Source organism: Odocoileus virginianus, chromosome 15 (genome assembly GCF_023699985.2).
Source record: "Odocoileus virginianus isolate 20LAN1187 ecotype Illinois chromosome 15, Ovbor_1.2, whole genome shotgun sequence".
Taxonomy (NCBI): domain Eukaryota; kingdom Metazoa; phylum Chordata; class Mammalia; order Artiodactyla; family Cervidae; genus Odocoileus; species Odocoileus virginianus.
In genome coordinates, this window is record NC_069688.1 from 13,018,584 (window position 1) to 13,042,222 (window position 23,639).

The window sequence follows — 23,639 nt, forward strand, 5'->3', positions numbered from 1 at the left end:
AAGAACCTTATCCAATTGAATAAGTGAGGGGAGATAGAGGGATACATGAGGAAAATAAGGTCCAGATGTATTAAGGCAACTTCCCCAATGTCAAGAGCTATTTAACAGAAAAGGCTTCCCTCTGCATTTTTCCATCCCACTTTGGTTTTCTTTTTCATAAAGTTATATAAAGAAGACCACAGCAACAGACAAAAAGGACTTCCCTGGTGGTTCAGTGGTTAAGACTCTGCGTTTCCAATGGAGGGGGCTCGGGTTGGATCCCTGGTTGGGGAATTAAAATACCACATGCCTCAGGGTGTGGCCAAAAAAACCAAAAAGACATGAGAGTTCATTCTTCATTTTATTTGCATGTCCCACAGTGACTCATCCCAAATACTGAATTCAAAAGACAAACTGCAGCTCCTCAATGTTAGCACTAATTTATGGTAACAATCATTTCTTTTAAATATCTATCTTATTTTACCCTTCATTTGAAATTGCAAACTAAAGTATATATTTACATGTATGTTTATATACAAAATAACTTCAAAAACAAATTAATCCCAATCTTGGTCCAAAAATTCCCACTTCAGAAGCGGGAGGAGTACTGTGCTATATACACTCTCTTCCAAGTCACTGCAGACTTGGCGAGTTCCCAGTATTCATTCACAAATGGTTCCCCTTTAAGCTTAATGAACCAAGTACTTCATTTCTGAGTAAATCAGAGGAAATATTACAGAACACGCTCTGTACAATACAGCACCGCTACTGAAAATGGCTCGGGGTTTTGTAATCCAAGGTTCCGATTTAAAGCAAAAATAGGTGGCATAGACTGCAACGCCAAAGAAGTGTCCGATTAAAACCAGAGGATTGGGAGATAATCTGTAATGGGAAAAAATACATATAATTAAGACCCCAAAATGAAAACTGACTCATAAAGAGATTCCAATTGTGTATCATCTATAAAGGTAAATATACACTCAGCATTTTAGGGGACTTTACAAGCTTGTATCTGCTGGTCAAGGGACAAATTAAAACATTTTTTCTTACAAGAAACTGCTTAGACTTTACTCCTGTCAGAGAAGCCAGTAACTTATCTTAGTTTATATGAATTGTACCTCCTGAACTGTTTTCTTTCATTAATCTTGAGATCTCAGCCTAAAGTAGCCTGGCCTATGGAATCTCAGTTTTTCCAAAGGTAACAGTGTTGACACTCAGAAAGTGGACAAAGGAGAAAAGCCTTAAGGAATTTCACTTTGCAGACTTTCCAAGAATAATTCTACATATGTCTGCACCATCAGAACTGAGTTTCATGAGTCCCACACTTCAGTAGAATTCAATGTTAAATATAAACTCTATTATTCATGGTCCCCATAGATCAGGTCAGGGCCATAAACCCACAGGCAAAAAAACAAGCTGCTCTTTTAATCAAGGGTTTTAGCCTCATCTACTCACCAACTCAGGATCAACACTGTTGCCCAGAACTAAAACGCAGGATTGAATACTGCCTTTTTTCATTTCTCTGGGAACATTTTGATTGGGATACTAATCAATAATAAAATGATGACATGCAGCAGGTAGAGGGATTAGCAGTGATTCATAAACCAAACTTCCCAGGTGGCACTAGTGGTAGAGAACCTGCCTGCCAATGCAGGAGACATAAGATATGCAGGTTCAATCCCTGCGTCGGGAAGATCCCCTGGAGAAGGAAATGGCAACCCACTCTAGTATTCTTGCCTGGAGACTCCCCACGGACAGAGGTGCCTGGTGGGCTACAGCCCCTGGGGTTGCAAGGAGTAGGACACAACTGAGTGACTAAGCAAGTGCAGCATAAACCACAGTCCTAAGAAAATCTGGAGTATCTGTTTCCTCTGTGTTGTCAGAACAACTTACACGGAAAGCAGCCCAACCGGACCTGCAACACATTTTCCACCAAGTTTGAAATAAAAAAAACAGGCTTTTCTCAGTTGATGTAGGTAATCTAAAATAAAAGTTTAAAATTATTCTCAATCAAAATACTCATACACTTATGTGGGGTGCTAATGATATGTCAGAAAAAAATGAATATGTAACATTTATTACACCTTTATAGATTAATTTCTTAAAAATCTAGTGTTAGCATTTTAGCCACCCAAGATTTCTTTTCAATTTCATAATGAAGACTAAATAGTAATTCACAAATGAATAAACTTTTTTCTGCTAGTAAATAATTACTAAACATGTAGGCCTTGGAAATTACGAGTTATTTAAAAGCTATCTCCCTGATTGTGTTGTAAATTCATTAAGTGATGTCAAATATTTTGTACATTCTCTTCTTACAAAAACACAATTCTAGAAACCAGAATGATGGTCTCTAAGATGCCCAGTGGGTATATCTGAGCAGTAAATTATGAAGTGAATAATAATGCCTTATATCTGTACAGTTTTATTATATTTTTCAAAATAATTCATTAAACCCTCACAACATAGTATAATCAATAACCTTTTTTAATAGTATAGAATTAATGTTCTTCAAGTATACCTCAATTATTCTTTACAACAGGTAAAAAAGATTACAACAGGTAAACTTTTACTCCAATAAAGCCCATTCCTCCTTCAGTATCTCATAGCTCTGTTGTTTTATGGGTCGATTCAAACTCTAAGAAACTCAAGAGCTGAGAAAAGCTCAGAAAGAAGAGCTTAGAAAAACTCCAAATTTAGTTCTCTTCTTGTCCAACCAGTCACTGTAACTTCCATGATCAACCAGCAAGAGAGATTTGCCTGGCAAATCACAACACGTTGTCTTTTCCTTTAGCAAGAATGACAGTTAGAGGGGCTGCACGAAGTATTTGTACTGTGTCATCCTTGGTATTCAGATCACCAAAGCAAGGATCACTAGCGCCCCAGCCAGGTCACAGAAATAGCTTTCTTGTATTATAAATATCTGAGGTAATGGGATTAGAGTTATGTTATTTAAAAAAAAAAAAAAACTTTTTATTTTGTATTGGGAGTTACATTTATTCTTGGAAACCTAAAGGTCTCGTTTCACTAACCCACTGCTCACTAACGTGTACATGGCCACGGCTGGGAAGTGGCACAGGTGACGTTTTCCTCCATCTCTAGCCCTGTTTCTGCTAAGTCATGTTTTCCTTCATGTGAGACTGACCATCACCATACAGAAACAAAAACAGAAGCCTTATAGTAGTAAAGTGGGAATATTTCACGTGAGTAAAAGGTGGATACCTTCTGCTTGTGCATTTTAATAGGAGACAAAAACCTAGGTTTGATACGAAGCTCATTTTCATTTTACAAAATACTGTTTCGAAAAGAAATTGAACTACTGTCTGGGAAGAAAAAGGATTAACACTACCTTGCCCTTTAATTCACAGTCAGAAAGGTCTTCCATCACAATCTTATGCATTTGGGGAATGTGTGATGTGATGTGGACCAGAGGAATGAATAATGACACATGACTGAGGTATTGTTACTAAGGTTGTCTAAAGAGGCAATGGCCTCCCACACACAGTGGTGGATACATGATGATTAGTCAAAATTGTGCTCAAGGATGGAGTTAAAAAGGACTTAACAACTTGGAAGTTGGCAAACTCAGGAAACACTTCTATTTCTGGCCTAATCACTAACTTTTTGTAATTCAGTTCCCTTCCTCTGCTAAAAATCTATAATTCAGTAACAGTCATTCAAAAATAGCTGCACTTACCATCTGTGGCAGAAAATAATTCATAAAGAGCCTGAGCAAGAACATTCACAACAAAGGAATGAGACTTTTTTCTTGTCCAATAAAATGATTGTTTGGCCTAAAAAAGAGAAAGATCACCTGTTATATGGTAAGGGTTTAAAAAAAAAAAAAAAGCACAAACTAATGTTTATAATCCCTTAAACTGATACCCTGAGGACTATCTACTAGAAATTATGTCTTGTTCAACATTTACACTCCCATCAAAAAAGTAAAAATCTCCAGAGGAACGAGTTACATCACTGAGGCTAAGTGACCCATGTAATCTCCAAACCAGAAATTCTAGAAGATTCACAGGTTGCAACTCATGTTCTCAATCCTGAACAAGACTGTTTAAGAATCACTACTAAGGACCATGCTCCCAGGTACAGATCTCCTCTGCAAAGTCCCATTCATCTTAGGCCCCAGAAAGAAATCTATTTTGAGACATTTTTGTCAAAGAATATCTTACCTGGAAAACAGCTGCATCATCATAAAGGTCAGGGATACCCTTCAGCAATTTTCTCCACAGTTTTATATCATTAAAAACAACAGTCATTCCTCCACCAGTAAGAGGATGCCTCATATTGTATGCATCTCCCAAAAGAAGAACACCTGTAAAAAGAGAACTTAGATCATGACATCATCCTGGAGCATCCTTTAAGATCCAAAGAAAACAAAAAACAACACCCCCCCCCTCCAAAAAAAAAAACCTATTAATAATTTATAAACTATGAATGTCAGCTAGTAAATTAGAATGTGAAAATACTAAATACTAAACCGATTAAAATATTAATACTAAACCACAACTAAAATTAACTTAGGCAAAAATTCAAGAGTTGATTCAATTACTATTTGTTAGGTAACTAATATGTGCCAGATGCTAGGGATACAGTGAGAACAGGAACGTGATCCCTGCCCTCAAAAAACTCACATGTGAATCTAAGGTTCAGTCAGACAATGTCAAAATATGTGTAAGGCCTCTTTCATGAAAAAAAACAAAAAAAGCAATGTACAGGCAGCCATGTGTAAAAAGCAAGTCTTTTACAAGGGAAAAAAATCAAGAATTTGTTGACATTTCACAGTAATACTTACTGCCTACATATTATAGAGATCTATATGGTTCTAAGGGGAAATACAGATATTCCAAACACATAAGAAGTTTAGAAGAATAAACCTTGATTGAAGCTTAGCTGAAAACCAGCCCCTTGCATCAAAACCGCAGAGCAGTAAGCTCTGCAATCTGACTCGAGGTACAGCTCCTCCTGATTACAGTCCTGACTCTAAGATTCCCACCCATGACTCAGAGGGACAGTTAAACAAAGCATGTATTTAATTTTCTCTCTGAGAGAAATAAAACAATCATAGTAAAAGTGGTAAAGGTGGCAGAATTACAGATAATTTTTTCCTGTAATGTCACAATATACTATCTAATTATAGAATACATATATATTAATTTATGAAAAAGTAGTTTCTAAATTTTCACCCAAGTTTTTTTATGCATTAGTCTAATACCTTCACTAGAAACCACTAGCTATAACCAGCTTTTATTCCTCCTCCTCCACGGAACATTCCCAATTCCACCAACTGGGATATGTTCCCAAAGCATGCTCTTCTTATCAGTTTGGCACTGGCTTTCATTCTGCTTTGCATTATAGTTTATTTCTATGACTGGCAATTTATGATACATGTTTCTCCATAGCAAACAACAGCTGTTTATGTTCAGGAACCACAGTATATCGACAGCTCTCGCTCACACCTCTCCTCCAGGCTCCACACTCCTGTTTTCAGTGGGCCTCCACTTGGCCACTCAAATAACCTCCCAGCCGTCACATCACTCTGTCCAAAAATGAACTCATTATCTCCCCACACTTCCCTAAGTCCAATGTCAGCAAACAGCTGGCAAAATACCTAAGCCTGAAACCTGGAATCCATCAAGAAACCTCGCTCTCCCTTATTACCATTAATCACTGAGTTTCATGCATGCTACACCCTAGATCTTACCGAAATCGTTTCTCTACCTTCCACTTTTATTGTTACTTTACACCTTCCTGGGTGGCTATGGCAAAAGGACAGATACGAATAAATGTTGTCGAGGATGTGGAGAAATTGGAACCCTCATATATTGTTAATGGAAATGGAGGATGGTCAACCACTTTGGAAAACAGTTTGGCAGTTGCTCAAAGCATTAGATAGAGCTAGGACCCGGCAATTCTATTCCTAGGAATATAACCAAGAAAAATGAAAATAAATGTCCACATAATAACTCATACACAGGTATGAACCAAAAGTGGAAACAATCCAAATGTCTATCAGTTGATGAATAGACAGTCAAGATGTAACATATCCACGCAAGGAGTAGTATTTGGCCATTAAACCAAATGAAAGACTGACGCATGTTACAGCACGGATGAACCTCCAAGAAGCCAGTTACAAAGGATGACACTGTATGATCACATTTATAGGGCATGTCCAGAACAGGCAAATCTACAGAGACAGAAAGTAAATTAATGGTGGTTTGGGGCGATGTCAGCAGCGGCTACTAATGGTTACATGGTTTCATTCCAGCATGATTAAAAACGTTCTAAACTTGACTGTGGTGATGGCTCCACGGACCTATGAATACACTAAAAACCAACAAACTGTACACTTTAAATGAGTGATCTGATTCACTATGTGATCTGTGAATTATCTCTCAATAAAGATATTGTAAACATAAAAAGAACTTTTCAATGACTTTGCCCTGTCTATAGGATTAAAACTGCATATCTTAACTTTCTACCACACTGCCACCTCTCCTATGCTCCAGGGGTCTAGGGAGCTACTTAAGTGCCACCATTTCTCAGCCAAGCTGGCTTTTGCAGGTATTGTTCTGCCTACTCAGAAGTCCCTCATCTCACTGTCCAGCTGTGTCTCCAGAGCAACGTCTTCCCTAATTACCCTTCCCAATCCACAGGCTTGCTCCCTGCCTTGTGCGTCCCACTCCTTCACAGTGAATCTGGGGTACCAAGAGTGGGCTTTCATAACAGCATTTATCAGCAGTTTTCTGAAATTATTTACATCTTTCACTGGAAAACTGCCTTCTCGAGATTAAGGACTATACTTAATTTTATTTTCATTAACTCGAACAGTGACCATATACTCAATACTAAGTGATAAATATCATAAAACTAATTTTGGTGTGCACTAATTACAATAATCTATTTTCTGTACCACATACATGTCATTTGGAATACTAAATTAGAATATTTGGAATATCTTTTATAAAGTTGGTCCAATAAGATAATACCTCGTTTGTTTACTGGTGAAGAAGGGAGGAAGCTTGCCGGCATCGATCTCAAACGTGAATTCTGAGAGGCTTCTAGGAATGGTCCTTTCAGGTGATCTGCAATAAAGCCCGCCCCACCAAACAAATGGTTTATAACATTCCAATTTCAAATTATCACATATTCTTATCAAGTATACACAAATACATACTACACATCTGTGATGGTTGTTAAAAATATCCCTTGTGGTAAATCAAGAACTAATTAATAACAAACTGTTTGTTAAGCACACAGTTGTTCCTGCTAAGGGATGGCTAAGGAATCTAAGCAAAAATCAATATAAATAGATACAGAGTTGTATGAACAAAAACCTAGAGAGTGAAGCAAATCCAGATGAGATGATAAGACAAGGAGAAAAACCACCCACCTTTCTTCCAAATGATTACCAACAGGTATATATTTAACACCTATTTTATTCTCATATTCTATAAGAACAGATGAAATATACCACCAATTCACAAACAACAGGAGGGTATGTGTACAGTTAAAAAAAAAAAAGGGTAAGATGTAGAGAGAACTATCTCTCTGAGGAGCTTTTAGTTTCTTCATCTAGAATGAAACAGATTAGTTCATCTCTGTGATACATCCCAGGAAAGTACCAAAGTTTCATGCTTCCACTTTATAGAAAATGAATTTGCTTTTCATACAATTTCCATTGTAATCTGGGAAGACAAGAGCTGAATGACTGTGTTGAAACTATTCCCTTCCTCCAATGAATAGAATTTCCATAACCTAACTAATATGAACCTACAAGTGTTTCTCTCCCTGATCACAAGGCAGTCTTCTCCAGCTATGCTTTGGACTGGGGGAAAAAAACAATCTACAGTAAAAGAAAAAAATGCTAAAAATACATTATTAATTATCCTCTTCCTAAATACACATAACTCATTCTTTCCATCTGAAAGCTTCAAAATGGCTTAACTGAGTGAAAATGTATTGAAGTGCTGAAAATGTCATTATTAAAAATCTAAATTGGTCCATGTGTACCTTAATTTCTACTGATATTCTGTTAGTAAACAGTGCTTTTGCTTAGTTTAAAAAATAATATTCCTTAGTTTAAAAACTAACTTGAAAAACCAGAATATTTAAACAACTGTACTCACATCCAGGATAATCTGCTATTGCTATAATCATAATTGGCGAGCAGAGTTTTCCTTTCAATTTTATCAATATTCTTAATAATTTTTTTTACATGTCTTTCTTACATCTTCCCATTCTCAAAAAATAATTTTAATGAGTGTTTAACAAAGATGTCTGAAATCTCATGAAGCCTTTCTGTACTCAACTCAAAACTAAAAGATCTTTAAGAACTTTAGAGCCCTTGTGTTCCCAGGGCAGGGACATATGAGCACACAGACCTGCTTTTGACCTTGGCTCTGCCCCTTACTAAAGGTTTATGTTTGGAGAAGCTAATTAACTTCTCTGAATCTTAGTCTCCTCATCTGCTAAATGGGGATCATGATAATGCCTACCTCAGGTGGTTGTGTAGATTAAATTATGTTTGTAAAACACCTCTTACATAGTAGACAATCAATAGATGGCAGCTATCATTTCTACAAAAACCAAGCACAAAAAGTAATTATGTATAAGAGATATTTCAAGAATTCAGCTATCTAGACTGCTATCCAGACTACCTTAAAAAATACCATATACGCCACTATTAATGATTACTCACAAAACTACACTTTTATTATTACTATGAAAAAATACATTGAAACTATTTTCTTGACTTGTGGAGATTTTTTATGTACTAGTTTAAATAGTTTATTCCGCTCCACTGTATCTGACTAATTAGATGAAATTTTTCAGCTGCCATTCTCATCTTTCAACCTCGTCTAGACAAAGCTTTAGTGAGAATTGGAGATGGAGAGTCTTTTGTGAGACTTGCTTACAGACTAGATTACAATGGCAGTGAAACACTACTTCTTACCAGGTAACTGTGGGTAGATATTTTCAGTCATGTATTCTCTCAAGTTCCTTGGCATGTCTCCTCGGATGTCCACAAGTACTCGAGTTTCGTTAGGTGAAATTTGGTAGATGAGAACTGGACTTGGGTTAGCTAAAATAAGTTCGGCATGATTTGCTTTAAACTGCGGTGCATTCTAGGAAAATAAATAAAATATTTTTAATAACTTGCAAATTTCAAGTTGCTTTTATCTTCTACAATTGCATTTCTACAATACCTCCATAAGGAAGCCAACAAAATGTGAAGAAATGGAAACTTTATTTGAGATCAGGTTTTTCCTGAACTTGGAGAAAAGTCCATCTGCAACAATAGTCAATGGAGCATGGAGTTCCTATAACAAAAACAAAGAACACTCAGCTAAATGGTGAGAAATACACAGTGAAAAGACTGTTCTTTTAAAGTGTACATAAACAAATTTAAACACATTATGGGACATTATAGAGTACCCAAAGATAATGCTATTGAAGGAGCTCTCATGTGGGCAGAGGTTAATGAATGACCCATCTTTAGAGACTCTTCCTCTTGAGATCACCTTCCACCAAAGTCCTACCATTCCAAACCACCTGGGATTAAGTCACTTCGATGTACACTGGGGAAACTACGAGAAGCAAGCAGAGCCCATAGAAAACTGAACCACATTACAAATCCCAAGGACTCCCACATTCTTTTATTCTAGAATTTTTTAACCCCACATAGTGCTTTCAATCAATGGCTATGGTTCCAAAGACTTTTTGTACACATGGATGTATATACTTATATTACCTTGCAATTGCCCCCATTAGAGTGTAATTCCTAGGAGGTAATTACCCTATGAAAGAATCAACAGATAAGCTTTTGACTTTCTCCTCTGTTCTAAACCAACACAAGCAAATACTGGAAACTATTTTATTCAGCTATTTCCCCAGAGAGTCTCTTAGTTTTTGCCTTTCTTATTTCAACAATAGTTTATTTTATTCTCATTATTTCTTTCACGCTGAATCCTTCCTTTTTGCATCTTCCAGTTCCCTCTCCGCTAGGGTACACTTCTCACTTCAGTTTTTAACACAGCTAACACCATGGAGTTTGTTTCCAGAGTTATTTGAACAGCATTCTGCAGTGCCCCAAAGAACAACGTGTTGCAATCTAGCGCAGAGTTTGGAGAGATCTCAGTCCATTTGATGAATAATAAACTTGTGGGCCTACTTCTCTTAAAGGAGTAGGAGAAAAAGAAAATAAAAATCTCTCAGGAAAAGCAAATATCTGCTACATCTCACCTTGACGTCTCCAGTCTCTTTATCCTTGTACTGAACTCCCATCACAGCATCATCTTCTTCTAGTAACTGCAGCACAGTGCCCTCGATAAACTTTGCACTAAAAGATAAATAAACAAATTCTCTGGTAGCACAACTGAAAAATTTAAACACGGAATGAAAAATTCCTTTTTTCTATCTCCAGTGTACCCTAAACTGGACACACATGTACATAGAAAAAGGGCTGGAATGACGAAAAGCAAAAACATCAATGGGTTTTAGAATTAGGTGGGGTTATAATTTTCTAATTTTTTAAGATGGAATGTATGTAACTAATGTAATGACTTTTCAGAAAAGCATTTTTAAAAAGTAACAGGTTTTATCTCAATTCATTAAAAAATAAAATACATGCAGAAAAATTTTACATACAAACAAAAGTTTTGTTGTGTTGATGAATATACACAGAATTGGAATTTATTCAAATTTTTCTGAGTAGTTACTCCTAGTTAGAAGGATCATAGATAATTTTTACAATCTCCTCTATATTTTTAAGTATTTCTCTATTTTTCTAAAATGAATATATTCTACTTTCATAGATATCAAATTCTTCAAGTTCTAAGACTAATCAATTCATTTCTCCTTTTGCTTTGTCAACATTTAAGCCAACATTAAGGATTTAAGCCTTTAGCAGGGCTTCCCCAATAGCTCAGTTGGTAAAGAATCTGCCTGCAATGCAGGAGACCCCAGTTCAATTCCTGGGTCAGGAAGATCCCCTGGAGAAGGGATAGGCTACCCACTCCAGTATTCTTGGGCTTCCCTTCTGGCTCAGCTGGTAAAGAATCCACCTGCAATCCAGGAGACCTGGGTTCGATCCCTGGGTTGGGAAGAGCCCCTGGAGAAGGGAAAGGCTACCCACTTCAGTATTCTGGCCTGGAGAATTCCATGGACTATACAGTCCATGAGGTCACAAAAGTCGGACACGACTGAGCAACTTGTACTTTCACTTTCAAGCCTTTGTCAATGACATGAGGATTCTCATGTTTAAAACTTAAATCACAATTATAGTGTACAGGGCTAGAAGTAAATATAAGTTAATAATTAAAAGAAGAAGCCCTTTAAAACTGTCAATCACTATACTGTACATCTGTAATTTACATACTATTGTATATCAATTATAACTCAAAAAAAGAGAGGGAGGGACACCCAGCCAGTCCTGTCAGTCCAGGTCCTTAGTATGAATGCAACAGGGATTTTCTCTTTTAACTCCTCTGTCCCGACTTTTAATAAAAAGCACCATAACCACAAACTCCAACTCCCAAATGGGTACATATGAACTTAAACCTTAATTACAATGACTACATCCTCTCAATTCGAACCACGTAAAAATCACACATTGAGTCATAGGAAAGTTCTCAATAGTTCTCATCATTCGAATGATTTATATGATATTCTTAACAAAGGCTGAAGAATTGACATTCTTCTAACTTATGGTTTATTCTAGTGCAACAGCTATGCTCTAACCTATACCCAAACACTTATGAAAATGAATAAAACAGTATTTAACAGTATAACAGTTTAACATCAGGTATTGGAAGCTGAGCCTTACTTGGGCTCTGCCATAGCTGCCTTCCGGAGACGCATGATGAATCTTCCATGATGGAAAGCTCTTCCACTCCGCACATGATTGTTCTCTGACAGGGGGAAAGGAATCTGAACCTCTGTTTTGCTTTCCTGATCATGAATTATGTAGCCATTTACAACCTGGGCATCAATACCTTCCACTGTATCTGCAAAACAACACAGTTTTTAAAAAAAGTCAGTTTTTTGTAATATGCCCAGAGCTACACTAATCACCAAAAGGACACGGATGTGGAAAATGAGTTTCTGTGTTCATAAAGCTACACCATTGGGAGGACTGGACGTTAACAGAACTATTTCAGAAAGCTTAATGCTTCTGGAAGACAACAGTCTTAGCAAATTTGTGATATCATAAAAGGTAAATATTTACATATAAAATTTATTCATTAAAATTCATAGGAAAAATATTCAGACTCTAATGATAACAGGGAAAATGTACACAGATGATTCATACTACAAAGAAACATTGAATATGTCAGGAAAACAATGTTCAAAACTTGATTTAAAAAAAAAAAATCAATGAAATAAAACTGAAACAAGAAGACACCAAATCTATCAAAGTTGCTGGTGAAATAATGATAAAATGGATAAATTATATATATTACTGGTCATATCATAAACTAATAACATTTCAGAAAATAAGCACGGCAACAACTATCAAGAACCAAGAAGAAGTTAGCACCCTTTAATGTAATATTAGTCTTGTAATCCATCTAGGGTACATTATAAAGTATTAACTGAGAAAATACTATGAACAGGCTTAAAGCCATGACAAAGAATGGATAATAGTATTAGAAATGTTGCTGTGAGCAAGTCGACTTTAGCATGTATTTTAAAAGTCACATGCTATAAATATATTCAAATACATTAAAATACAATATTGAGGACTAAGTCTATTAAAATGATTTCATTTCTGATGAAAAGGAAAACTGTATAATAAAACAATTTTACCACACATCTATGCTAAGATCAAAATAAATCATTTTTTTTCTGATATGCTTTTTAGTTACACTTTAAAGTCTAGTCAGGGACAAGCTGGATGAATACTTGTCAAACATCCCACCTAGGATCCAAGTAAGTTAGTTTTTTGGTTTGGCTTCTAAATTATTCCAGCTAATATTCAGTCAGAGAAAAGTACACAGGTATCACAGAAGCTGCCAATTAGCAGTGTATTCAATTTGGATCTCGGCAAACTGCCAATCTTTACCGGCCTACCTGTTTGAAACCCATCTAGTATTTCCACTTTTGTTTTGTCCAGCTACTGAAATAAGCTTATTTTTCTTAACTCATATTATGGAAGAACTTCTAAGTGCTAAATCTGGCCAATTTAGAACACACCAGAACATGTGAAAAGTAGACAGTAGTGGCACAGTAAAATTTTCCTTGGGTAAGTTATCTTAAGTATATAAATAAGGTCTAATTTAAGATCTGAAATATCTGCCTCTCACAATTTGACTGGTGAAATCAAATATGATAGACTTTGGCACTTTCACTTTCTTAACCAGGCAGGCAGGAAGATGGCATCCTCATCAAATTCACGCCTGACGATCAATGATAAAGCTGACAAAATCCGCCTCAGGGTACTGTCCCACCTGTCTCTGGTGACCCTCTCATGGAGGGTGGTGGTTAGAGAACATAAAAGGACAGAGGCAGGGGCCTCCCTTCTTTACAATCCACCCTATCCGCTGGGGCCCAGGGCCCTGCCATCTCTTGCTTTTCCTCTCTATCTGCCCCTTCTCAGTCTCAGTCCTCTTACTCGGCTCCTGGTCTCACTGACCTCTCTCCCTTAGAGTACCCCAGGAGTCGTCCTGGGCCTCTTCTTGGCAACGCCATCTAGCCTTCTTTAAATACCACGACTCCTCTCTTTCTCACACCCCTCACATCTCATCCAGCAGCAGCAGGTCCTACTGACTCTTCCTTCCAAATATATCCCAGAATGTGACCACGTCCCCCACTACGGCCATGACCCTGGTCCAAGCCATCAGCTCTCAGTTTCCACAATAACTTCCTAACAGGTCTCCCTGCTGCTGACTTGCCACTTCATGATCTAGTCTTTCTTCTACACACCAACAAGAATACATTAAAACAAGATTTCTAATCATACTTCTAAGACGTGAAATCTAGTAACTTCCTCTTCTTGAAATTCTCCAATGGCTTCCCTTTGGAATAAAAGTCTAATCCACATAGTGGGCCAGCAGGGAGTCCAGTCTCCATTCTCCTTAACTCCAACTCAAACCACTCAATTCAACACAATTCTCCTTTCCTGCTCTTCAAAGAAGCCACAGGCTCACTCCTCCCCATCAGGCTTCACCCCGTGATGCGCTCTCTACCTGGAAAGAGCTTCTCTTCCTCCAGACAGCCCTAGGGCTCTCCTACCCCTTCCCTTCAGTCCTTTCCTCGAACATCACCGTCTCAGTAAGGCTTTCCCTTCCCCCGCCCGCTGCATCATTTAGAAGTACACTCCCTATCTCTCATTTCTGACTCTTCTCTGAAGCACTTATAACCATAATATATACTCTAAATTTTATTTATTCATCTTTTATCACCATCTTCTACAGGAGCACCTAGAATGTATGCTCTGTGAGGGCTGGAATCTGTTTTGTTCACTACTGTAGCCTCAGCACCCAGAACAGTACTTACAATATAGCTGATACTTAATAAATACATTAAATGAAAGAATGAATGTTACCCGTTTAGTCACCTCCCTCCCAACCTGATCTTCTCTGTTACCCACAAACCTGTTCTATCTAGTATCAAAACACCCCTCCTGTATCCTCACATCTACATGTCACCTCTGCCTTGTTTCTGTTTTCTGTTAGAGAAAAACTCCTTGAGAGTAGTTTTCTAGCCTCAAATTTTTTCATCTCCCATTCACTTCAGTCCAGGTTTCGTCTACACAACTCCACCAAAACACCTTGTCAGTCCCACGGCAACCTCCAAACGGCCGAATCCCATCGCACTTCCTACGCACTGTTCTGACCTGACCGTTCATTAGCAAACCATGACATGGCTCCTTTCCTTTCTTGGTATGTACCCATCCCCTCCTGCGAGAAACACTTTCCTCTGTTGGATTAAGGACACCAAACTCTCCCGGCTCTTTCCTGTCATTCTGCAGGCTCCTTCTCTGTCCTCCAGCAAGCTTTCTTCTTCCACCCAATTTCTAAATATCAGTTTCCCAGGACTTGGTTTATTCTGTCTTCTCTTTTTTTCCTGCACACTCTCCTTAGCTGGTCTCCATCACTGCTGTGGCTTTTAAGTACTACAAACATGCTGACATCTCTGAAATACCCACACCAGCCAGCTCAAAGCACTCGTTCCTCTGCACTTGAGACTCATATTCTCAACTAAACAGTCTGCGTGTCTAACTCCATGGGTCCCCAACTTCCTTCAGTGCTGGTCCCTCTCTAGGTTTTCTTACACTGCATCTTCCAGCTGGTCAAATCAAAACGCTAAGAATCACTTTTAATACCCTGTCTTCTCTACCTCACACCAATCCTTTACTAAGTCAAGCCATTCCTGTCTTTCATTTGGTCACGAACCTGTCCACTTCTCTCTACATTCTCTGCTGACGTGCTAGTCCAAACCACCATCATATGCCATTTGGACTTGGCGATGAGCTCCCACTAGACTGCTTGCACTGACTCTTGCCACCCCACCACCACAGTCTTGTAGTCTATTCACCACACAACATCCACATATTCTTTCAAAATAGCATCCTAGAAAAGTACACACTCTCCTTAGCTGGTCTCCATTACTGCTGTGGCTTTTAAGTACTTTTAAGTGTAGGATGTAATTCAATGGTAAACTGTGAAATGAAATTTCAAGCTGCGAATTGTAGACTTGGGTAAAATCATGCGAGTATTTAAAAAGCAAAATAAATCTGTTAGATTTAGGAATGTATGTAGGTACTGAGCAGCTTCTCAGGTGGCTCAGTGGGTAAAGAATCCGCCTGTGATGCAGGAGACGTGGGTTCAATCCCTGGGTCAGGAATATCCCTTGGAACAGGAAATGGCAACCCACTCTAGTATTCTTCCCTGGAGAATCCCATAAACAGAGAAGTCTGGCGGGCTACAGTCCATAGAGTCGCAAAGAGTTGGACATGTCTGAGCATGCACACATGTAGGTACTGAGTCAGGATATAAGAAGTGTTCGTCATTGTGAAGAGTTCTCAAAGGTCTGAAGCCTTTGGAGGCATAAACAGGATCCTGTCATACTCCTGTTCCACTGCCTTCAAAGTCCTGCAGGACTAGCAGCTGCCTAATTCTCCAATCTCAATCTCAAGTCCTGCTCCTTTCCCCACTACCCAATACTTTCTGACTACACTGGTCTCCTCTTCAGTACACTGAATAAAATAGCAAACATTTACATAGTGCTTAATACATACCAGGAATTGTTCTGACTGCTTTATCTTTATGCTTTAATTCAATTAATTCTCTTAATAACCTATGAGTCAAGGACTCTAAATGTGCCTCTTTTACAGATGAGTAAACTAATAGAGATTTCCCTGGTGGCTCAGAGGTAAAGAATCTACCTGCCAAAGCAGGAGACACATGCTCAGTCCCTGGGTCAGGAAGATCCCCTAGAGGAGGAAATGGCAACTCACTCTAGTATTCTCGCCTGGAAAATCCCATGGACAGTGGAGCCTGGCGGGCTACAGTCCATGGAGTCACAAATAGTCAGATTTAAAGACTAAACAACAGCAACAAACTTAACACACAGGTGGTTAAGTAACTTAGCCAAGATCACACAGCTTTTTAAGCACCTAAGCTGTATTCAAAGTCAGGCAATCTAGTGCCAGAATCAATGCTGATAATTACTACAACATCATGCCCACCCTAAATAACAAGCAAGCTCTCTCTCAATTCCCGGACCTATTTTGCACTCTGAACCCCAAGACTGGATAGCTGATCTGTCTTATTCGCCAGTTTATCCTTGGCACCCAGTATAGCACCTCATACAAAGCAAACAGCAAAACTACTTCCTAAATGAAGAGTATTTAAAAAGCACTGGATTAATGGATGAATGATCCTTAAATAAAAGGTTCTAAAACAGGTACATCACATGCACTCTACAAATGACAGTTCACTTCACCTTTCACTAAATTTCATTCCTCATTCCAAGTTGAAGTTTTCCAGTCTTCAACTTTGACCATTACAATTTTTTAGCCACTTTTATCTCACAAAGGCTACTTCATGTTTCCTCAGGCTTATTTTCTCCTTTGCTTTCGTTTTCATGAAAATTTGTTGATAAATGTGTAACCTTTACACATGAAGATAAAATGGAATACCCTTTTACCAGTCATAGCAAAGACTGCTTGCTTATACCACATTAACTCCTAAAAATCACTAGGAACCTACCTTCAAGACCAAGGTCTTTCAAGGCATAATAACCACCTGGCTGCAGAAATTCTCCAAGGATCCGGTCAGGCTCTTTTAAATCTCTCTCAATTACCGTCACCTTTCTTCCATCTCTAGAAAGCACTGCGGCCAAAGCAGAGCCGAGGACACCAGATCCCACGATGATAACTTCTGGATCGTTTTGAGAAGAGGTCAGGGTAGAGGCAGCTGTTCCTATTAAGGTTGTTTCTGAAATACTGGTCCCTTTTTTGCACTGCTTAAAAAAAAAAATGAATTATGTAGCCACATTTGTTGTCTTTAAATCATATTAATACTATACAGGCACAGTGAACGCTTGCATCTTAGGTAAAAACTATACCCTAAATACTATCAAACCAAATGAACAGTTATGTTTTTGAATTCATATCATATATAAAAAACAATAATATCTAAATACCGGTTAAACAAAAATGGATAACAATACCCCAGTAAAATGAAACTTATGTTCCATCTTCCAAATATATTTAGAAAATGCTGTCACATATTTAGAAATACACAATAGGCCAATTATAAGATATGTTTACAAGGGACTTCTAAGTCTTACAGGGAAAATTCTATCCTAATTAGTCAATTCTTCATATACATACTGAGCATCCACCAGATACAAATCATGTACAGCTTCTGATATGATTTCATGTTGCAAATTATTCAGCACCCTTTAGATATTTCCACTGTTGTCTTCATTTTCTCCCTCTCGATTTTCATCTGAAAAATCTATCTTAATCTAAAATCACTTTTTATACAACAAAAAGACTGTCAAATTCTGGCCAGGGATCTATTAATTGAGAATACGTACAATTCCAAGAGAATAACTCATTCTGTTCCTCGGAGTTCAACCTGTTCGAAGTTTTAGTCCTTGACATTTAAGAACATATTTACCTTCCTTTTCCTTCATCCTGATACTCTTAAGGGAACTTGGTCAAATATGTGACCCTCCAGTTTAAGAACAAACATTAAAACTATCACTGGTTGGGCTGACAGTAAAAACCATCCCTTTGATTATAAGATGAAAAACGGCTGTTTTGAGGGATTTATGCCCATTGAGCATAACAGTACCTATTACAGTTTTTTTTTTAATGAATAATTCAGTATCATAATAAGCATTTTTTGTTGGTATATGGAGTCACAAATAATGAATACATTCAGACACAGAGTTGCAAGGAACCATCTTCCTGGGGTCCTCTGACCTTAACAACTAAGATAAGGTTAAATGTCATTTTGAAAGGGTTTTAATAAAAGACCTCAAGCAAAAAAAGTGAAAGTTACTCAGTCACATCCAACTGAACTATCAGGGGAGCCCTCAGGCAAAAAGTTCTGTTCAGTTCAGTTGCTCAGTCGTGTCCGACTCTTTGTGACCCCATGGGCTGCAGCACGCCAGGCTTCCCTGTCCATCACCAACTCTTGGAGCTTACTCCAACTCACATCCATAGAGTCAGTGATGCCATCTAACCAACTCATCCTCCGTTGTCCAAAAGGAAGAACACATTTCCTTTCCTTTTCCCCCATCCTGATACTGTTACGGGAACTTGGTCAAACAAGTGGCCCTCCAGATTAGGAATAAGAACAAACATTTTTGTCAGGCAAAAAGGAAGGAGATAAAACCTAAAATCCTTTAGAATTTTAAATCTCTGTGATCTAATATCATCTGGCCTCTACAATGACCTAGGCCCTGTCCACTGTTTTGTTTTTTTTTTAATCATTTCTCTTAGAGAAATTGCATTTTCACAACAGAACCTACTCTTTCTCTCAGTATTAACAGCCAGAACAACTGACCGGATTTAAAGCCTCTTCTGCCATTTTGGTGGCTCAGATGGTAAAGAATCTACCTGCAATGCAGAAGACCGAGGTTTGATCCCTGGCAGGAAGGCCCCCTGGAGAAGGAAATGTCAACCCACTCCAGTATCACCTGGAGAATTCCCTGGACAGAAGAGCCTGGCGGGCTACAGTCCACGGAGTCACAAAGAATCAGACACACCTGAGCCACTTTCACTTGTCATTTTAGCCATTGTTTATTAGCCTTTCTTCCTACATGTTCCCTGTTACACACAAACACACACACACAATCCTGGAAGGAGAACTCTGGAGAAAGTTGCCTTTCAGAGCCTGGTTAGTACACGAAGCACTAAAGGGAACTTAATACAGTCTACCGACTCCCAGGTATTAAGGAAATAAACAGAGAGCCTGGGGTATTTGCAGAACGGAACCAATACTGACAGCTGTAATTCAACTTCCAACCACCGAATTTCTCTTCAGTTAGATGGCATTCAGCCTCCTGGACGAGTGCTCAGTGGCCCTGAGAGACATCATCTCAGGTAACAGTAGCAAAGACTTCAAACTGGGGATTAGATTCCCTTACCCTCCCATTCCTCCAACCCACATCCACCCCATCAATGAACTCAGCACCATTCTGAAGCATCCTAACAGATGGAGACTACCCCTAGACTAATACAAATAACTACTATTTACCAGATAGTTATGTACCAGGCATTTAGCAAACATTAAATCAATCAATTAGCTAACTACCAGCAAGGTTAGTGCCATTTCCACCTAACAGAAGAGGTAACTGATTCTTCCAGAAAGTAAGCAACTTGCCCAAAGTCTCACAGTCAGCAGTGGTAGAGCAAAACTTCTAAACCAAGCCCCCTCTCTTCTTAAACTGTGTTGATCTCTACTGCAGATACAGGGAAGAAGATATGGCTCTGGAACCCTGAAGGAGTGAATTACTGTGTAGGCCACACCCGCTAATGTCAAGTCACCATCATCCCTTACTTGGCCTACTGCAAGACTCTCTCAGCCCACATCCCTGCTTCCATTCTTGTCCTCCTACAATCCATTCTCCACACAGAAACTAGAATGTTCTTTTTAAAAAGTGAAAGTCAGGGACTTTCCTGGCATTCCAGGGGTTAAGACTTCGCCTTCCGATGCAGGGGATGTGGGTTTGATCCCTGGTCGGGGAGCTAAGATTCCACATGCCTTGTGGCCAAAAAAACCAGAACACAATATGGAAGCAATATTGTAACAAAATCAATAAAGACTTAAAAAAATAAAAAGTAAAAATCAAATATCATTACTCACATACTTTAATCCTCCAGTGCTCTTGGGGAAAAGTATAAACACCCAAGGCCAACAGGCCCTAAATATTCTGGCCTCAACAATCTTTTCCCCGCTCATCTCTCACCATTGTCCTCCTCTGCTGTCTCTGCAGGGACCAAACATTAATTATTCACCTAACCTAGGACACTGATTTACTCAAGGCTCCACTGATGTGGGGAGAGAAGGGTGTTTTGCCCAAGACTTCAAAACACTGAGCATTTTTACTCAGCCAGTTCTTCCAGCTGTTCTGTGACATTCCCTAGGCAGCTGTCCCTTCTTATTAGCAACGAATTTACCTGAAGCAGCTTTCTTCTTTCTTCCCAGGTTCAAACACAATCCTCACCAAAGGATTTAAATAAAACTATTTTTCCATCACAGACAGTGATTCTGTCCTACTGACTTGAACATTTCACCTTTCCTTAATCAAACCAAGTTCATTTAGCTCTAGCACCACCAACACTAAATGAAACAAAGGTTTTCCATCATTTCTAAGAGCGCCAAGGATGTAGTCAAGAGCAGTCAGGCGCTTAAACAAAAAACCAAAACCATCCATGTCAGAATTTGTACAGAATATCTAACTTGCAGCCTTTCACCCTTTAAATTACCGTATTTACATCTGGGTGATCGCAGTCCTAATTTTAAATATAAGACACTCATACACGTGCCCACTTTGAATTCAACCTACCCTCCTAGACCCCAGCTGCTCTTTATTTTCTGATCCAGCGGGGGATTTGGCCCAGAAGAAGCCAATGAAAGGCAAAGCTGACAGAATATAGGAGAAGCCCGCCAACTGGGAGCCACTCTGCCGGCGCCCGAGGAGGGCCCCGCTCCGGTAGCGATAAGACAGCACGAGCCCCAGCGACAGGAACACCAGCACGCATAGCAACAGCTCCTTGTTGGCCAGAGAGACAAAGTCTCCGCATTTCTTATAAAAATAGGTGAAAGTAGCGATGCCGAGAAAAGTCCACATGGTTAAAAGGCTTCTTCGGGGACTCCGGATCAACGTCAGGAGATTTTTTTTTTTTCCTGGTAGGGTTTTGGCGTTTAGATGCTCTCCCCAAAATGTGTTGCCAAAAAGGAGCGCGGGGGACCGGCCAAAGTCCAGGAAACACCGTCACGGGATTACAATTCAAATCAGAGAAATTTACAAAATCATATAAGTTAGTAAAAAGTACGTTTAGACCGGAACGTTCTCCAGGATTTAAAGAAAAGTATTTAAAAATCTCCAACAGCTCGCGATCAGACTCTCCCCTCTCAAGCAATCCATCTATGGGGGGTGGGGGAGTGCTGGGAGTCCTGGGAGATTAATTCCGGATAACGTATTAAATTTTGTTGTTGGCTTGTCGTGCAGTGAAATTGCTCTTCGCTCTCACTAGCAGCAGGTGTCCTTTCGGAAGAGCAACAGGGAGACAAACATCGAAGAAATATCTTGCGCTGGGGAACTGCGGCCTCACCGGGTCGGAAAGCTCGAGAGCTGAGACGGCGCGGAGAGAGCTCCTTCTCTTGCCCGGGGCCTCCACTCTCAGAGGGAGACGTCGGACAGGGCAGCCTTCTCCCACCAAAGATGGCCTCGGACTCGAGACTGCGGCTCCAGGACTGGGAAGCGTAGCCCCCACCTCCAAACTTCCTCCTCCTCGCGGCTCCCAAGGCACCAGTCCCCGAATCTTCACCCAGCTGAACGACACTTTCCAGGGCGCTCCCCGCCTCAGAGAGCAGCTGCGGCGGCGGCTCCCGAGCGACTCATCACCAGCATCCCTCGCGGGCGGCGGCAGCCCTCCCAGTGCAGCGCTTCGGCAGAAACCAGAGTAACCGCCTGGCGCCTAGATAGCCGCCCGGCCGCACGAGTGTCGCCGGCGTTTGGGCTGGACCCCTGCAAGGGACCAGAGGGCGGGGTTCCGCCCACCGTCACCGCCCCCTGCCGCCGCCCACCAATGAGGGGGAGCGCCGCGCTGTAGGCCGAGATGGCGCTATGCCGTGTTTGGCCAATCGCAGGCGGCGCGGCTCGCGCGCTGACGCCCAGAGAGGCGCTAGGACGAGGTTGCGTGGTGTCGGGTGGGGGCGTGGGGATGGGGTCGGCCGCTGGATGGGCGGATGGGAAGGCACGGGCTGTCTCTGGAGGGAGTGGGGCTGGTGGGCGTCATGCCCTGAGTGTCACGGGCCCAGCCGCTGGGATCCTACCCAAAAACAGGTGGAGCTGGTTCCGAGGAAACCTCGCCGGGCTTCCGCCGCCTCGGCAAGTCTCCATTCATCTGGCCGCTCCGTGGACTGGTCGCTACATGCCGGGCCCAGGTGTCACAGAGAGGAATCAGACACAGCCTTTCTGGCATGTGCCTACCGTGTGGTAGGGGGCGGTAGAAAAAGTTACAGGTGCATCGAGAACGTGACTTTCACGGCTGAATCTGCAAGAAGGTGTGGGCAGGAGTCTGGCAGAGGAAGAAAGAGTATATGCCAAGTGTTCCCTCCCTTTACCCAAATTGTCAGGCAACTGTGCACTTTGTCACTGTACCCAGGTTGAAGATACACTTATGCACGCTGCCTTTTTATAGTCAGATCAGAAACAGGGTGAAGGGTGCGGGGCAAAGTGAAATAAATAGAGATGTGTCATAAGTGCCCTGAAAAAGTGGGTGGGTGGGGAGGGAACCATGGAAACGGCAGGCAGTCCTTCACTCTGCCTGGAGTGAATCAAGCAAGGCCTTCTGGCAAGTTACATGAATTTTGTCCTTGACAGGCATTCTAGAAGGAACAACAGAAGTCTGCAAGATTCACAGGTGAGAGATGGATCTTGTTACCCCCCCCCCAAAAAAAACCCTTAAACTTCCTAGAATTTATTGAGGGCTAAGACCAGTGCCTTTGTTCACCTTACTGTAACCCTGGACTGCCTATTTTAAGCCCTAAGACTTATGTACAAATCCTTTCTGCCTTTTGGAGCAGAATTGAATTGTCACCTCTTCTACCAAGGGACTACGATCCTCACCAGGTCACATAATAGTTTATTCATACTTATCGTCCCAGCTTCTGACTATACATTTATGGCTATTACCCCACTAGTTTCTCTGTTCTTTGAGAGGAGGATCTGCATCTGATAAATCAGAATCACCCACAGCAACTAGCACAATGTTTTTGCATTTATCTTCCATAAAGCTCTATTGAATGAATGATGAATGACAGTGGTGTAGTAGGAAAGACTAGGTGATTAGCAATCAAGACCGAGACTCTGGCTGCCACTAACCAGGCTCGGGACCTTGAACAAGTCAAAAGTCAGTCAAATCTCTGAAGGGCTAGGGCAATGTCTTCATGAAA

At 40.2% G+C, this 23,639-nt stretch overlaps 1 protein-coding gene across 2 annotated transcripts; it reads right to left on the reverse strand.

Moving 5' to 3' along the window:
- Positions 1–327: 327 nt before the first annotated feature.
- SQLE (squalene epoxidase) lies at positions 328–22,200 on the reverse strand. Of its 2 annotated transcripts, XM_020897015.2 has the most exons (11): positions 21,025–22,197; positions 17,208–17,460; positions 11,819–11,999; positions 10,237–10,333; positions 9,201–9,314; positions 8,948–9,119; positions 6,981–7,076; positions 4,164–4,306; positions 3,677–3,773; positions 1,873–1,960; positions 328–861 (listed from the first exon to the last, which is right to left on the reverse strand). In XM_020897015.2, the coding sequence occupies exons 1-11, from the start codon at positions 21,307–21,309 to the stop codon at positions 669–671; spliced, it is 1,719 nt and encodes a 572-aa protein (XP_020752674.2). In that variant the 5' UTR covers positions 21,310–22,197; the 3' UTR covers positions 328–668. The 2 variants fall into 2 exon arrangements, with proteins under 2 accessions (XP_020752674.2, XP_070333116.1); XM_070477015.1 differs by lacking the exon at positions 1,873–1,960 and having other exon boundaries at positions 765–861; positions 21,025–22,200.
- Positions 22,201–23,639: the final 1,439 nt, after the last annotated feature.